Genomic DNA, 17,993 nt, shown 5'->3' with positions numbered 1-17,993 from the left:
GTTCATGTGACTCCAGGGGCTGGGGCTTTAAGGAATATGCTAAATATTACAAAAGTCATAACAAAACCATGAGAGTTGGCAATACTAAGGCATAAGCATGCTTCACAAGTCTATGAACGATGCAGAGCCACTGGGCAAATCCCAAGCACAGAAGATGCAGCCAGTGTGACCCTGTGTCTGTCCCACATTCTTGATCCAAAGTAAGCGGTAGGAATCAGCCTCTCCTGATTTCTGTGCTCACCACCCCATGGAAAGCCCATTTTTAACCATATTTAGACTGTGTAGACAATGTATGAGCTGTATGAAATCTGTACAACAAATACGAGAAAAGCCTGTCCTGCTAGGCAAGAATCAGGTCATGTCTACACAAGGACTTAATGTGTGGCAAGCCAGGGAGGAAATCTGCCACATGCTGTCTTGGCCCTGCTACCACGGAATAAAAGTTTCATAGTGCTCTTTGATGTACTGCTGCAATATATCAAACAGTAATATGTCAAAGCACACTATTAGACTTTTAGTTTGTGGTAGCTGGGGCCACATGACCACGTAGTATACAGCAAGCGAGTCTGCTGTAGATTGACACCCTGACTTGCCACTACGGTGACTAGACAGCAAGTGTGAAAAATTGTGATGAGGGTGGGAGGTAATAGGAGCCTATATAATAAAAAGCCCCAAATATAGAGTCTGTCCCTATAAAATCGGGACATCTGATCACCCTACTTGCCACACATGTAGTCTTCAAGTAGCCCTTAGATAAGGATATGAGCAGAATTGATTGTCTTAACTCGGGGGGGAGGGGACCCTGTCACACTTACAAATTTTATTTAAGCTAATGTTAAAATATTTTATAATATATAGGTTGAGAAAAGTGTCTGTACATCTGGGTATAGTGCTTAAATTTTCCATACATACAAAGTTTGTTTTAAAGGTGATAGGAGGCATATAGTGCATAGTGCCAAAATCGCAAAAGGGTGGATGGGCTTTACAAGGGTATCACATCATTGCAGAGTGAGCCTGAGCTCACTTGTAGGGACGTAAGAATGGGGGCGAGTAATACAAGAATATTGGCATGAAAACAATGGTGAGGGGAGAATTTTGGCAACACTTCCAGGACTAAGGCAGGACACCATTTTAGTTGTACCTGGTTATGTTAACTAGCGCCTCCAGCTTTTATGGTAACTGACGTTACTGCTCTCAGAAAGAGAAATGCTCATGTAAAGAAGTTGAGGTTACAATAATAATGTGATTCCACCAGAGGCGCTCTCAATTTTTTTGGACTACATTGGTATCCCTTGACACAATGGGCTTTAATAGGCTTTAGATATGGCACACTATTAATAAGGCCAGGAGACGAAGCACAATTCAATTTACCTTCCACTGGTTCGCAGGAAACTGAAATTAAAGTTACAGGAGCTAGAACCTGAGGGAAATACATCAGAACCTCACTAATTTGCTCTAATGATTGGGATACCCCTGGTGAATTACTGAAATGAGAGAGTGAGCAGGGAAGTGAACAAACACAACGAAAATCAAAAGGCCAGGATAATGCATTTCTTGATGTTCAGTGCTTTGCTCATTTAGCGTGACAACTGTAGTTAGTTTAAATGTATGAGAGTGCTTGAACAGAACGCCAGGAAATGTGTTGTCATATATTTTGTAAAAATAATGGGCCACATCACCAGCTGGTATAAATTGGCGTAGTTCTAATCAATGAAGCTACCCTGATTTACACCAGCTGATGAGCTGGCTCAATGAGGTAAGAGTTCACTAGAGTGCCCGACTATTGGTTCTTTGTTGAAATGTGGGGCAAGTGTCATCATTTGTGGGACTATAACATGTGTAACTCAGCAAAGAGCCGATTACTGAGGTTCTGACATGATCTGGAATCTAGACACAGATGGATGTGGAAGGTCATAGAGCAGTTCCTTTCGGAGACAAAAGAGGGAAACGGTTGCCTCATGGCCATACATACCCCTTCCAGAATCACAGGGCCAGTGAAAGACATATAAATACTGGTCGGGGGAAGGCTAAACATCACCATTTTCACCTCCTTCTCTACTTTCCAGGAATGGATTTGGGGGTTCAGGTGAGTTGTGCTGGAGCACAAGCAGGGAATTGCCAGTTCAGTGGCATCCTCCCTCTCCAAGACTGCGGAAATTCTGCCGACATCTTGTGCAGAAGCAAATAAAAGGCCAAGAGGGACTTTTGTGATCATCTAGTCTGATCTGTATAACACAGGCCAGAGAACTGCCCCAACATAATCACTAGAGCCAGGGGCGGCTTCAGGCACCAACACACCAAGCGTGTTCCTGGAGCGGCAAGCCATGGAGAGTGCTCTGCCGGTCGCCGCGAGGGCAGCAGGCAGGTTGCCTTCGGCGGCATGCCTGCAGAGGGTCTGCTGGTCTCACGGCTTTGGCGGATCTCCCACGGGCGTGCCGCCGAATCCGCAGGACTGGGGACCTCCTGCAGGCAAGCCGCCGAAGGCAGCCTACCTGCCGTGCTTGGGGCGGCAAAATACCTAGAGCTGCTCCTCTCTAGAGCAGATCTTTTAGAAAAACATCTCATCTTGATTTAAAAATTGTCAGCGATGGAGAATCCACCATGACCCTTGATAAATTGTTCCAATGGTTAATTTCGCTCACTGGTAAAAATCTATACTTTATTGCCAGTCTGAGTTTGTCTAGCTATAGACAATTATCATTAACGTATGGACAGCTCCTGTGCATCGAAACCCTAACATCCAGGCAGATCCTGGAATATTTGATTCCCTCCCAGAAAGCATGGCCATCTATTTAAAATTCCCCCTAATTCTGCACCTGAAACGTGACCTCTCTAATAAATTACGCACAGGCAATGGCAGGTGAAGTAATTGCTGGTGCAAATGTTGGATTTAAGTGTCCTGATTCTGTTCTCACTTCAGTCTCACATTGATGTAACTCCATTCATCTCAATGGGGAGTCACTCCTGCTTCCCCATGGCATAAATGAGATCAGAATCAGGCCCCAGGCCATTAGATTTCTAAATTCTATCATTTTTCTCCTCAGGTGGCCACAGGTAAAAATTAGAGGCTGGGCTGAAGCTTCTTGGAAGATTTAACCCTTCAAGTACTGCTTGATGGAGAATGACTCTGTAGAACATAGTAACGCCCTGTCTCCTGAGAGAGAGATGGAGAGAGAGAGAGCACACTCTGGGGCCCTAATTCAGCCATGTATTTAAGCACATGTTTAACTTTACACATGCAAATACTACAGAAAATTTAAAATTAAGCATTAAACATCCAAATTAAGTCTGTGCTTAAGTGTTTTGCTGGTTTGGGACTTTTCTGATTTTCATTTTTGAATACCGCATAGTATCTGCACAGCGATGTCTATAAAAGGCTGACCAAGCATGGGATTTTATAAGATAAGAGCCCTGTTTTCTTTTCTTCTAATGCAGAGGTTCTCAAACTTTAGCAACCCGAGGACCCCTCATTTTGATTTAAAAATTTTCATGGACCCCTAAGCCCCCCGCTCAGCCCCAGGCTCCACCCCCACTCCACCTCTTCCCCCAAAGCCCCACCCTGCCCCATCTCTTCCCATGCCTCCTCTTCCCTGCCTCTCTGCCCCCTCCTCTGAGCTCCTCTTTCCCGCTTCTCCCCCTCCCTCCCAGCATCTCCCGCACACTGCTGAAAAGCTATTCCCCGGCATGCAGGAGGCACTGGGAGGGACGGGGAGGAGTTGAGGGAGGGAAGAGGTGGAGTTGATCAGTGGGGCCAGTGGACCCCCAGAGTACCCTCACGGACCCCCAGCGGTTCATGGACCCCAGTTTGAGAAACACTGTTCTAATCAAACTTTCAAATACAGTCTAATACTTACCTCCAATGACTGCCACATCTACTGCCGCTGAAGAGCCCCCGAGATCTCCAGCTACAAATAGAGTAGAATATAGAAAAGTTAAGTAGATTAAATGGCTTGGATGATGTGTGACTACAGCTCCCTTACTGGAGGGTACAATAGTATTTTAACCTCTGTAACATGAAATTTAGAACTTAAATGAGATCTCTGATTTAGCATCCATAAAATATATAATTAGAACTGGTGCATGGTAGTGATATTGTATCAATATAATGCTTGGGAAAGAAACAGCCAACACATACTGCAAATTCTCTTGGCCATGAGGGAAACATACCTACTGTTTCTTATGATCACTTATCTGTAGCATCCTCTGATGAATGATGAAATTAAAAGTATCTGGGCAGTGTGATTAGTCTTGGAAAGTCAGTATGGGGGATAAAAAAGGGGTGCCTATTTTGGACAGGATTCTCATTTGATATAAATTAGTTTAGTTCCATTGACTTTAATTACCATTATGTCTCAGCATCATCATTGTGTTTTATTTTTTAAATGTACATTTGGAGGAAAGCCAGACTTGGTGTGAGTACGGTATAACTTCAGTGGAGTAGCACTTTCTTGTACCACATCTGAATGTGGCCCTTCGAAGCCAAATAATAGATTATAACTTCTAAGCAGATAATCTTAGAATTTAAAAGCATAAGAAGAAGATGACCATGGCCTTTTAGGTATCTGAGATCGGGAATTCGGTTGAAAAAGTCATAAATTGCTGGGAAAAAATAGCACTTACTAAAAAATCCAAACCAACAAAAAAACAAAAACCAAACCAAAACACAAAATCACAGGGGGAAAAACAGCTAATGAAAAGCTGTAGCGTTTGGAGAAAATACAAAATGAAACAATGACTTTTTTCCTCCTTATCTAATATAGGAATGGGCAAACATTTTGGCCTGAGGGCTACGTTGGGGTGGGCCAGGTAGTGAAGGCTGTGCCTCCCCAAACAGCCTATCCCCCGATCCCTATCTGACCCCTCCCACTTCCTGCCCCCTGACTGCCCTCCTCAGAACCTCTGACTCATCCAAACCCCCCTTGCTCCTTGTCCCCTGACCACCCCCACCCCAACCACCCCCTCCTGGGACCCCCCACCCCTAACCGCCCCCTGGGAACCCACTGCCTATCCAACCCCCCTGCTCCCAGTCCCCTGACTGTCTCAATCCCTATCCAAACCCCCACCCCCTGACAGGTCCCCCGGGACCCCATGCCTATCTGACCCCCTCTATTCCCCGTTCCCTGACCCCTATCCACACCCCCGCCCCCTGAGACTCCCACACTTATCCAATCCTCTGCCACATTCCCCGTCCCCTGACTGCACCCCAGAACCTCTGCCCCATCCAACTGCCCCCTGCTCCCTGTCCCTGACTACCCTCTGGGACCCCCTGCCCCTTATCCAACCCCCCTGGTCCCTTACCATGCCACTCAGAGCAGCATGTCTGGCAGTCATGCTGCCTGGCTGGAGCCATACAAGCTGCTGCACTGCCGCCCAGAGTGCTGCCTGTGTGATGGCATGGGTTAGGGAGGAGGCAGCAGGGGAGGGCCCGGGAGCTCAAGGATGGTCCGCAGACCGGATGTGGCCCACGGACCGTAGTTTGCCCACCTCTGATTTAATATAATACTTAATGCAACAGTAAAGTGAGATAAACTAATATTTCCCTATTGGCTTCCTTGACTGGACACAAGCCAACATTACAAGGTATGATTCCATACTCTGCTCCACTGTTTTTAACTCTGGTGTAACCCCATTGACTTCAACTGAATTATTCCTGATTTTTTACTCTGCTCAACCTGTGTTTATTCTCAGAAGGAAATTATTACCGTGCAGGCCTAATAATTAATTTTGGAGGTAAATTTGTAGCAAGCATTTGACTGGCAGCTTCTCCAGTCAAGAAAGATAAGGCAGCTGGTAGTAGGTTTTAAGGCCAGCAGGGAGCACTGTGATCAGTTAGGGCTTGTCTACATTACCTGCTGGATTGACAGGCAGTGATTGATCCAGCGGGGGTCGATTTATCGCGTCTAGTCTAGATGCGATAAATTGATCATGAGCGCTTTCCCGTCGACTCCGGTACTCCACCAGGATGAGAGGCGCAGGCAGAGTTGATGGGGGGGCATTCGCTGTTGACTTACTGCAGTGAAGACACGGCAGTAAGTAGATCTAAGTATGTCGACTTCAGATACGTTATCCTCCCCTTGCGTAGACCAGGCCTGAATCTGCCCTCCTGCATAATACAGGCTTTAGAACTTCCCTGAAATAATTTGTATTTTGAACTATAGCAGATCTTTTAGAGCAACAAACAAGGTGATTGACTTTTGGAGTACTATACATGCTTTGTATAGTACAGAGGCTCCCTTCATGTGGATTGTTGTTGTATTGTTTAAATAATTACAAATTCTGTTGGTTGACAAATAAGACAAATTATATAGGATGGGAGATTTCAATCCATCAGGGTATAACCCGAGTATCTGGGAAGAGTCTGTTTAGGTGGAGAAGGAAGACACCCAAAGCCCAGGTCCTCCTACAGAAGCACCAAGACTGTGATATTTTCCAGAACATCCCAGACCTGTGAAAGACAATGGTAACACATTGGCAGGCCCACTGCTTCCAGCCCCTATATCAGAGCACAGTAGCCTCACTGGAGATGAGGCACATACCCCGACAGCCTCAGATCTTGCTCTCCCATGGAGTTGCACCACTGGGGGGGGCGGTTTCCAAAGTATCTTCAGGAAGGTCTAGGAATAGGATTCTTCTAAGCACACCCTTCCCCGATCCCATTCAAGCTGTGTGCTGATGAAGGGTTTATCCCATTCCATGCAATCTGCACACTTTTATTACAACCAGGTCCACTCAAAATCCTCATGGCTCAGAACAGATCAGTTCCCTGTAGTACCCAAGCATTGGGGTTCCTCTACGTCTGGGTCTGTGGGAGGCCACACCACCTCACTACACACTAGTCCATTGCCCACCATGGGGAATTAGCGGGGCGACGTGTGAATCCTGAAATGTTTCCCTAGGTTACTGCAATAGCAAGCTACAAAGGGATGCTTCCAAATATTAATTCCAGATCAAATCCTCCTTGCTTTAATTATAAAAGTATATGAGTAGCTCTCTATCATTCTTGGCATTCCCAAGGGCCCTTCTGATTCAAATAACAAGCTGATGCCTTATCTCCAGCCCTTGACACAGAAGTGCGTTTTGATAAGGTATCTCCGCGTTAAGATTTAATTTTGACATTGGACTTTTTAAGCTTTTGGAAGAATGTGGCCCAGATCCTCCACTGGTGGAAATCGGTATTGCTCTGCTGAAGTCAGTGGAACTATGCCAGTGAAAACAGTTATATGTCTATAATCACCACAGCTCTCAATGATTGCCAATAGGAAAGTCTCCACTTTTTCATTAACATGTCCTCCTCCCACAGTTATCCTTTCATTGGGTAAACTGGAGCTGCGCCAAATTATACAGCAGTAGAGAATTTGGATCAGAAATTTGGCCCACTTCCCTCCTCACTCAAACCTGTGTAAATTAAAAGTAACTTCATTGTCATAAATAGGCCTCTTCCTCAGCTGAGGATCTCAGCTGGCAGCTCAGTGAAAAAGCATGTGAGGGAACTACCGAACCTCATAGAATCATAGAATATTAGTGTTGGAAGAGACCTCAGGAGGTCATCTAGTCCAACCCCCTGCTCAAAGCAGGACCAACACCAACTAAATCGTCCCAGCCAGGGCTTTGTCAAGCTTGACCTTAAAAACCTCTAAGGAAGGAGATTCCACCACCTCCCTAGGTAACCCATTCCAGTGTTTCACCACCCTCCTAGTGAAAATTTTTTTCCTAATATCCAACCTTAACCTCCCCCATTGCTACTTGAGACCATTACTCCTTATTCTGTCATCTAGTACCACTGAGAACAATCTAGATCCATCTTCTTTGGAACCTCCTTTCAGATAGTTGAAAGCAGCTATCAAATCCCCCCGTCTTTCTTCTCTTCTGCAGACTAAACAATCCCAGTTCCCTCAGCCTCTCTTCATAAGTCATGTGCTCTAGCCCCCTACTCATTTTTGTTGCCCTCTGCTGGACTCTTTCCAATTTTTCCCCATCCTTCTTGTAGTGTGGGGCCCAAAACTGGACACAGTACTCCAGATGAGGCCTCACCAATGTTGAATAGAAGGGAACTATCACGTCCCTTGATTTGCTTGCAATGCCCCTACTTATACAGCCCAAAATACTGTTAGCCTCCTTGGCAACAAGAGCACACTGTTGACTCATATCCAGCTTCTTGTCCACTGTAACCCTTAGGTCCTTTTCTGCAGAACTGCTGCCTAGCCATTCGGTCCCTAGACCTGCTCTATTAATAGGACTGAGGGCATTATACAAAGTTACCATTACTGGTCAAAGTGTTGGGGCTGATGAGCCCTGTGGATCTGCACTCATGAAATGAGATGACCTGCTCTGAGTCTGAAAGAGAGGTGACCACCATCAGCTGGAGCAGCTGTAGAATCTAAACTGCCTCAGCTATGCACAAGAAGTATAATCTGTTACTATTGGGCTGAATTCCCTACAGTTGCAAAGACTCCCATGCTCTTCCAGGAGTTTTTGCCTGGGTAAGGACTACAAGGTGTGACACTCTATGAATTCTTTATTCCAGTCATCTGCAAGTGCAGAGGACTCAAACGCCCGTGTTTCATGAGTCTTTTTGTCGTGTCCATTTGGTTATTTTCCTGTGTTTCACAGGGGAGACGTTTTCAGGTATTGCCTAGTAAATTGCCCCTGCAAAAATGCCTCCCACAGTTACGCTGGCTTGCATGTCTGTTAGGCGCAATCTGGCCCGTTATGTGTTATCTAGCACTGTAACTCAAATACTGCATCTGGGCACCGTACAGCAGCATTGGTTATTAAAACATACAGAAATGAAGAGAGCTGGAAAAGCTCCTGTTCTTCATAAAATTTCCTACCCACTCCAATGTATTAAACAAATCAAGACAACAATAAACAAACCAAACAGCCAAACTAAATGTTCAGCCAAAGGCCAGTATCTTTGTTGCATTATATGAAACTCATCACATTCCGGCTCTGAGGGATCAAGTTTCAGAAACAGGGTTTTGCAACAGATAATGCTTTGCTGCCAATCTCATCAAGCCACGTCCCAGAGACAGACAGAGGCTTTGTCCCAGAAGACATCAAATATCATCATGGAACACAGGGGAAGGGAGTGACTTTTTGAAATATCTGGAGTAAGACAGTGGGAAATGGATCCCAGTACATGGAGAAAGGATCACAGTACATGGAGCAAGAGTATATCAGTCCATAAATACAATTCAGTGATTACATTTTAATCCATGCACTGATTAGGGAACCCAAAAATCTACAAGGAATGTTGCAAGTCCACATAATGCCCCTGAGGGTTAGATATTGCAATTTGATCTTTTGTTTAGCAATGTCAAATTGCTGAATACTTTCTAATCTATCAAAGTTTGCTCTTCCAATAAGGAAACAGAAACAATCCCGTGTGACTTGTGTCCAATCACACAGCTCCCAGAGCAATTTCCAAATATAAAATAAATGATTGCAGCAAAAGGCGTTCAAGGAATCCATAGGCTGAAACATGTCTGCACAAAGCATCGAACAAATGGGATTGATTCATAGATATCGTGCTCTGTTTGGGTGGATGGGAGAGAGGGCCAAACTGAGTGGATTAGTGGCTTGAAGTGAATAATTCAACCAGCTCTGAATGTAAATGAAAGCAGGAATTTTCCATTCTTAATACATGGATCCCTGTTTCCCATTTAAGACTTTTATAGATTCATAGGTTGGAAGGCCAGAGCATTTAATCTGACCTTTAGCATAATACAAAACATTGAACGGAACCTAATCATACCTGCATCAAGCCCAATAACTTAAAAGACCAAATCTTTTGTTGTATCCCATTTTGTTCTAAAGACTTCAGCTGGGATTTTCGAAAGAGTTCAGTATTCGACTAACTTTGCGACCATAGAAGTCAATGGAAAAGTAGCTAATTGGCTTCAGTGAGAAGAGGTTAGTGCGGCCAACATTGAGTGTTGTAGAAAATTCCTCCATCAAGTGAGGAAGAATCTATCCCTGGTCCAGTGGGTGATGACTCTTGGTTATTATTATAATCTTTCTTCTCTCATGAACTCTTCTTCTCTTGGGTACCTTCCTGCACTCAACAATCGCTTGAGCTCCAAAAGTAAGTCTCTGAGTTAGCAGGACTCTATTATCATCATCAATGCAAAATCCATTCTACCAGGGCTGGTCTACACTAGGGGAGGGGATCGATCTAAGATACGCAACTTCAGCTACGTGAATAACATAGCTGAAGTCGAAGTATCTTAGATCGAATTACCTACCGTCCTCACGGCGCGGGATTGACGTCCGCGGCTCCCCCTGTCGACTCTGCTATCGCCGTTCGCGTTGGTGGAGTTCCGGAGTCGACAGGAGCATGTTCGGGGATCAATATATCGATCCCCAAGAAATCGATTGCTACCCGCAGATACAGCGGGTAGTGAAGATGTAGCCCCAGTTAGTTAAGACCCAAGAAGTAACACAGTCTTAACGTATACAACAACCTATTGTTTATGCAATTCCTGTACACCCTTCTTGCCCTTCATGTTTGTGTGTTCCCAATACACCACATTCATGATCATTAATCTATTAACCTTAGTTTACTGATGTGATTTGCAAGCTACAGTTAAATCTGGTTCACTGAGGTTCTATGTGTAAGAATGAACAGAGCAAACTTCCTTTAAAAATCTCTCCAAGCAGCCTGTGGACTTGTTTTGTGAAATATCTGTTACAATAGATACATGCCTTTCTAGACTTAAAAATCTTTATCCATCATGTGTTTAAATACTTTCCACTAAGCATGTGCTGCCCCACTGGAGCTGGCATCTCCTTTCATGAAGGGTCATCAGTCTAAACTCATCAATCTGACACTCTCCGTTGAAAAACCCATCACCATCTCCCATTAGATACTGAAACTCATCAGTGCTGCTCTTTGAAAATTAAGGAACAGTATCTCATCTGTCAATCTGGACATGAGACAGAATAATTTGGCTTTCATTTATATGCTAAATTATTACAAAGATAATAGCGGGGTGGGGGAAAAAACAACAAAAACTGCATGATCGTTTAAGTGGCAAAATGGGTTGCATTTAGAATTAACGATAAAAATATAGATAAGCATGTGATTTGTTCTAAAATTAAAACACATACAGCCCAATCTTGTTCCCTGCCAACTCAGTGGATGATTGACTCTGAAGGGGACAGGATCAGACCTTTAAATGTTTGGGGATGTAAATGCTTAATCGGAACAATATCACAATGAAACGGGAAGGAGCTGGCTATGTGAGAATGTTTTCTCAGCTAATGTAGTACAATGAAGCGACGGGGTGTTTGCAGAATTAGTATAATTATGTTAATTGAGTCCATACAATCTCAGCAGTTCACCTTTTGAATCGGAATTGTGGTGGAAATGTCTGAATTTATTGCCTACCTCTCAAAACAAGGTCTTTTAGACTAAATATCTTCACATTTTATAGATTAAAAGAGACCTTGCAACAATTAAAGGTAGCCAAGATTGCCTGGGTGTCAAATAACTCATTATCCATCTGGGATCATCTATTGATTGTGAAGGTGAGGCAAACTTGGTTCTTTGCCCCCTAAATGTAGACGTGGAGAGTAATTTTTAAGTACTTGTGCCATTTAGTGGAGGCTGGTTGGACAGCAAGAGTGCTAATTCTGGTCAGAGTGAAGAAAAGAGCAGCCATTGGGAACAGCAAAATAATACCACTTCCTTAATAACTTTATGGAAAGGAACAATAGGAAGGCCAGGTTAAGCATGATCCTTAATCATGGTCATAACTCAAAGTATGTGAGTATCCTCATTGACCTCATTGGGACAACCAATGTTTTTCAAGTGAAGGATGTCTGGGTATTTGATTAGTTGGGACCTAAGCATGGCATCCAGCACCCTGTTGAAGTCAGTGGTAAAGGATCAGGCAGAAAATTGGCAATACTGAGAATTTAGGCTCCATAAATGTCCCTAGAACAGCTGGGTGACAATTTTGACATTTTTTAATGAAGAAAAGGAATAAAATTTTCACAACACTTTTTCCCATGTATCAACCCATTCTACTCATTAGGTACGTGTTCTCAAGAGACATTCCTGAGCATTGTCCTAGGACATTAGTCAAAATAAACACACAAAGAGCCAATCTCTGCTACCATGTTACTAGGATCTTTATTAGAATAAGACAAATAGTCATATTCCTAAAGCCATTGTGTCTAGCTGTGTCACTGTAGAATTTCTGCTAGAACCAACCCTAGCTGCCCTCCTGCTACAGGTATAAAGAAATTGCAGAGTTATCTTCATCGTCATCTGAATGTCAGAAACAATAACATTAGGAAAAGAGGCTGCTTGTACATAGAACTGGAAGCTTCGTCTCTCCGCATTGACTGATATTTTCAATGTGCTTACCATGTGCTTCCAGGTACAGAGAGCCCTCCAACTGCTGTGGCATCTGCTATGTTATTTCCACACAGTGTTATGCTTAAGTTTTCTCAGAATATTATCCTAAACTCTGATGGACTCCTGTGCAAAATAAGGTGGGGCTGTGGGGACAATGAACTGCCAGTGATGTTGGATTTTGTCCAGCTGTTATAATATATTATGTATCAGAGGGGTAGCCGTGTTAGTCTGGATCTGTAAAAGCAGCAAAGAATCCTGTGGCACCTTATAGACTAACAGACGTTTTGGAGCATGAGCTTTCATGGGTGAATACCCACTTCCTCAGATGCATCACGTACCTCATGCTCCAAAACGTCTGTTAATCTATAAGGTGCCACAGGATTCTTTGCTGCTTTTACAGATCCAGACTAACACGGCTACCCCTCTGATACTTGACACCATGCAAGGCACTGCATTTAGCCGTATGGAGTGGAAATCCATCAACCTCATGAAGAAACTTGCACAAATACAGACAGATATCATCTTCCTTTCCAAATGCAAACGGATGGACATCATACCAAATGGACTAAAGGTAAAAAATCCACTGCTATCTACATACTACACAGACCACAGTGAGAGGTTATGCCATACTCCATCAAAAAAACTGAGGAACCACCTGATCAGCATCCTATACAGCAAACAGGAAAACATCAAAAAAGAGCTCTCCAACCTGGAGACGCTCATTAATAACCAAACTTCTGTACAAATGGACTTCACTAGAATAAGACAGGAGATCTACTTTACTCACTTCAGACATGCATCTGAGGAAGTGGGTATTCACCCACGAAAGCTCATGCTCCAAAACGTCTGTAAGTCTATAAGGTGCCACAGGATTCTTTGCTGATAATATATTATGTGCTTTTTACTGCATAGACTGATGCTAGTGTAACCCCTTTGTGTTTTTTTCTGGGGAGCCTTGGAATTTCAGAGTCTTGAGTTGCTCCTTCCCCAAGCTCTGTTGGTGTTTCCCTGAAGCTTCCTAATGGGCTGCTGCAATCTCTGAGATACCCTTGCATGATCTGTCTTGTTTTGGCAGTTCAAGGCATAGTGACCATCTCTTCCACAGTTATAACAGAAACCTTCTTGCTGGCTATGTCCCTAAGCCTTCATCATGGTCACTTCTCTGGTCAAATCTCTCAGTGCTGCTGCCACTGACGGGGCGTCTTCCATCTCTCCAAGCACTGTGGTGGTGTGACTCCCTGCCATCTTTGGCTGGACCACTGCGTCCACTTGCAACCATCGCTCCTCCTCTTCACATATGTCTTGAATGAGCTTGTGGAATGGGGGTGGGTATGGGGCCCACTCCCTCAGCTGCAGTCGCAACAACGTCAACCCATCTTGTCGGGTGCCCTGAAGGATTTGGTCCAATCTAGCGGAATCAATGCGCTTGGTGGGGATGCCCTCCTTCCACACTACCTGCTGTACCTGATGAAATCCGACAATCGTTCATGGGTCTCCTGATAGGTATGGTGGAAATGATAATACAGGTCTTCACTGCTATCAGTAGCATCATAGACACTCTCAAGAGCAGTTAAATAGTCTTGCACTGTGGCAGCTGGTTGGGAGTCTTTCAGGGCTTGGATAAGTCTCATGGCAGGTCCCCTCAGACTCTCAAGTACACATTTCCGCTTCTCAGCATCAGAGCATTCCCACTCTTGGACAAGTGGCACCGTACAATCTCTCCAGGTCTCATCATCATCCTCCCCTGAGGGTACAAGTGACACCTCCGAGAATGAACGTAACCGCTTGTAGGGAGCACTTTCATATACTGGCTTCAATGTGTCTTTGAGAACGTTTCCCAGCTCTTTGGCCCATCCCACCAGGCTGGGTGCTGCAGGTGTTGGAGCCCCTCCTAATGCCAAAATTAATTCTTCTCTTGTCCGCTTCTAAACCACCATCAGAGCTTGCAATTTCTGCACTAAAGAATCCACCTCAAGTGACACAGGCACACTAGGAGGGGACTGCTATGCCCCAAGAATTGTCCAGGGGATACCTTCTACTTGCACCTCTTTGGGCACTTTATCAAGATCTGCTTCCTTGGAGTGAGTACATAGTGCTACCATGCCCTCCACTTTGCGGTTGTAAATACGGGTGTGGACCTTTATCCTCCCCAGTATTTCAGTTGCATCTAGGCTCTCCTTAATTTCATTTGGTTCCATCTCTTCTGGGAACTCCACCACCAGCACAGCTTTGGTTACTGGGATTCGTGCCCCTCGGCACAGGTCTTCTAATAATCCTCTCTCCATTGTTTTTTTAAACTGAGATGAAAGTCACTCAAGAGTTTCTTTGCTCTGTGAAGGAAAGCCCAAGGTGCGTAGAGTAAGTGTGTGTGTGTGTGTGTGTGTGTGTGTGTACTGCAAAGTCCCCATATGGGCCACCAAGTGTAACTTTAGCGCCCTTGTGGCCAAGATGGAGTCTGCTCTGCAGGTAGCTCTGGCCAAGAGAAGGCGCATGCAGGAATGCAGCAGGAGAAATCCCTTCCACCTCAGGGGCACCTGCTCGAAACCCCCCAGAGTGAACTCACGCACTCACCCATAGGGAAAGTACAATGGATATAACAAAGGGAGATATTTATTTACAGAGGGATGAGAGGAGAAAAAAAACAAGGGGAAAGACAGGGAGAGCAGTAGAACAGGGCTGCATCCAAGCCAAGGCCCCACAGGCCCAGTGGTAGCACAGTCTGGAAGGGCAGACACTGAGCAATGCGTCTGCACTCAGAGTTCGGGAGTCCTGGGCAAAGTTCCAATCCATTGGTGAGTCTTGGGTTCTCCTGGTCGTCTTCGGCGCCAATGAACTTTCCCCAGCAAACCCGTCCAGTGCCCTCTTCTGCCGCTCTCTGCAAAGCCCCACAGAGCGACCACCTCCCCACTTAACTAGCTACAGCCTCCCTCCTTGTTCCCAATGCAGAGTCACAAGCCCCAGTATCACAGCCCCATGCAGCTCTGGGCAGCCGTGATAGTGGGTCCAGCTCCGGCCTGTCCTTCTCGGGAGATTCCTCCTCGGCCCAGTGCTCTTCCTGGCTCCTGTCCTGGGGTGTCCCCGATCGGCCACCCTGGCCTTCCCAGGCTTCAGGCAGGTTCTCTGCTGCTTCACTTCTCTCCCTTCTAGCTCCAGAGCCACTCCCGTGGAGTTTCCCTCCTTTTTTCCTCACTCTCCCCCACTTCCCTGGGAAAAAGGTTTAAAGGGGCCATGCTTTCTAACCCCCAAAAGGGTTACACTGTGAATGCTAATCCCAGAAGTGCTACAGTAGCCTGACACTGGAGAATGGTGGTGAGCATCTGTTCACGGTTGCTGGGTACTCTCAACCACATTGGTTTCAATGGGAATTAAAGATGTGTTGAACCTCACAGGTTTGGGTAGGTTTAATGCACCCAGTCCTGAATTCCTACCTAAAAGCTTATCCAATGACCAGTGAAGGACTTCCATTGACTTCAGAGGACTTTAGATCAGGCCTTAAATTCTGAATACACAGGAGGATCTCTTGTGGACATCTATGGGTGTTCTGCAGGAGTAAGGGAATGGCTCAACATATGGTGTGTGTGTGTGTACTTTGCAGCCTATATGACTACAGCCTGTAGATAAAACAGGGGTCCTGTGGAAAAAATAGTATGTGATCATGTAATTAAAGACTGTTTCATAATGCATACACGGTGGGAGCAAAGAATTGAGGCTGAACAGGTAACCTTTAATTCTGGCATTTCCTAACTTGTAAGAACATGTCTTTGCAACTTTAACATTCTTTTAACACAGCGTTTGGTTTTTGTTTTATTTAGTTTTTGGTTTTCGTTTTATGTAATATATCCTTGAGGGACTAGTATAAAGAATGAGAATTGTGAAGATGACATAAAAAAAAAAAGACTCGGTCTAGCCTCTACTACATTCGGAAAGCTCTGCAAGATCTGGAAGGCCAAAGACATTTCAATTAAAGCAGAACCCTGTGTATATGAGACAACTGTCATGCAGCTACAGCTGTCTAGGTCAGAATGCTAGAGTGTGAAGAAAGCCGGTGACTGAAATATTTTGACTGCAGAAATGAGCTGACTGAGAGGAATGCCGAGAGTTTCAAGGCTGCAGAAAATAAATAAATAAAAAAGAAGAGATTAGAAAACAGGAAAGAAATAATGCTGTTATAAGAGATTCAAGAAAGAGGGACACATGTCAAGAGTGGACCCCTAAGGGGATACCATAAATAGCGATGCATGCCAGAGTGCATAGAAATAGAGGAAGACTGAGGATGTGTTGGGTAAACATGGTGAAAAATGACATGGAACAAAAATGATTAAAGATCAATGAAGCCATGAAGCTAGTACAAGACAGAAAGCGGTGGAAAAGCTTAATTTGTTACTGTTGCTGCTGAGCGGATGGATGGGGATCAAAGAGAAGAGGAAAAGATATCCTTTTTTTGTTCTTCTGGCTTATTTAAAATGCATCAGCGCTCAAATGGTCATGATAAGAAAGATTTTAAATAATTCCAGCAAATGCGTTTAGCAGCATCTTTAAAAGTAACATTGACAATCAAGGAAATAAAATATGAAGGCTTCTTCAGCAAAAGGTGATGAATAAAAATACAGAACTTGTTCTTATGCTCAACTTACAGGTGAGCCCTGGAAAAACCTAGAACCTGATTGAACACGTGTATACATGTATTCCTATAGACACATATAGAAATCTTTCTATTAGACTTCAGTGGGCACTGGATCAGGCTGCTAGTGTGTATATATAAAGCACAGTAGCAGCTTTGCTAAAATATGCACTTTGGTTCACCCTCATATAAGGTGACCAGACAGCAAATGTGAAAAATAGGGACGGTGATGGTGGGGGGGAATAGAAGCCTATATAAGAAAAGACCCAAAAATTGGGACTGACCCTATAAAATCAGGACATCTGGTCACCCTACCCCCATAATTTGTAGCAGAGCAGACCCACAAGTGATTACTCTTGGGAACAGGAATTTTCCCCCCTCCGTGTTTATTTTAAATGAAATTGCATTCAACTACTTTCATGTCCTGTGCCAATTCTCACCTCAGGCCAAGTCTACTAAAAACATCACAAGTGAAATATCAGGATGTCTGGCATATGCTCATTAGGGACATGAAATCCTGTCCTGAGGTGCTGACAAGCATAATATTATTAATGAATATATCTGTAGTGGAAATAGAAGCTTCTGATTTTTTCAATGTTGAACATATGAAAAGGAAAATAAGACATTCCAAGACACTCTGGAAACTTACAAGGCAAATAACAGCTTGAAGTAACAACATTCTCATTTTCCAAGGCTTTCGTAAAGAATGTGCAGATTTCATTTGAATATCTGCTGCATTTGAACATTGCTTTTATAATATGAATGGCATTAAAAAGAGGAAAAAAAGAAACCTTTTATTTGATCTTTATTAGCAAAAGTTCTTTAACATCTATCATTTATTTGAATCATCATATTCAGATTGTATGATAATTACTATAAAAGAAAAGCCAACGCAAATATTTTTCTTGGACAACTGTCTGGTACTAACTGTTGAAAACATTAGCAGTGCTGACCTTAAAATCCTATATCAGCAGCATATATTGGAAGATTTTCAGTGGTGGCCTTGAA

General features: G+C 44.1%; 1 protein-coding gene across 1 annotated transcript in view; it reads right to left on the bottom strand.

Annotated features, from left to right (window-relative positions):
- Positions 1-17,993, bottom strand: part of GYPC (glycophorin C (Gerbich blood group)) — a 45,990-nt gene that overhangs the window by 9,672 nt on the left and 18,325 nt on the right. Inside the window, exon 2 of the mRNA XM_050917197.1 lies at positions 3,855-3,905. Within this exon, the coding sequence (XP_050773154.1) occupies positions 3,855-3,905 (51 nt within the window). The remainder of the gene's footprint in view (positions 1-3,854; positions 3,906-17,993) is intronic.

This window comes from Gopherus flavomarginatus, chromosome 10 (genome assembly GCF_025201925.1).
Source record: "Gopherus flavomarginatus isolate rGopFla2 chromosome 10, rGopFla2.mat.asm, whole genome shotgun sequence".
Taxonomy (NCBI): Eukaryota; Metazoa; Chordata; order Testudines; family Testudinidae; genus Gopherus; species Gopherus flavomarginatus.
The sequence above is the reverse complement of the archived record's forward strand: the minus strand, read 5'-3'. Positions and strand labels throughout refer to the sequence as shown.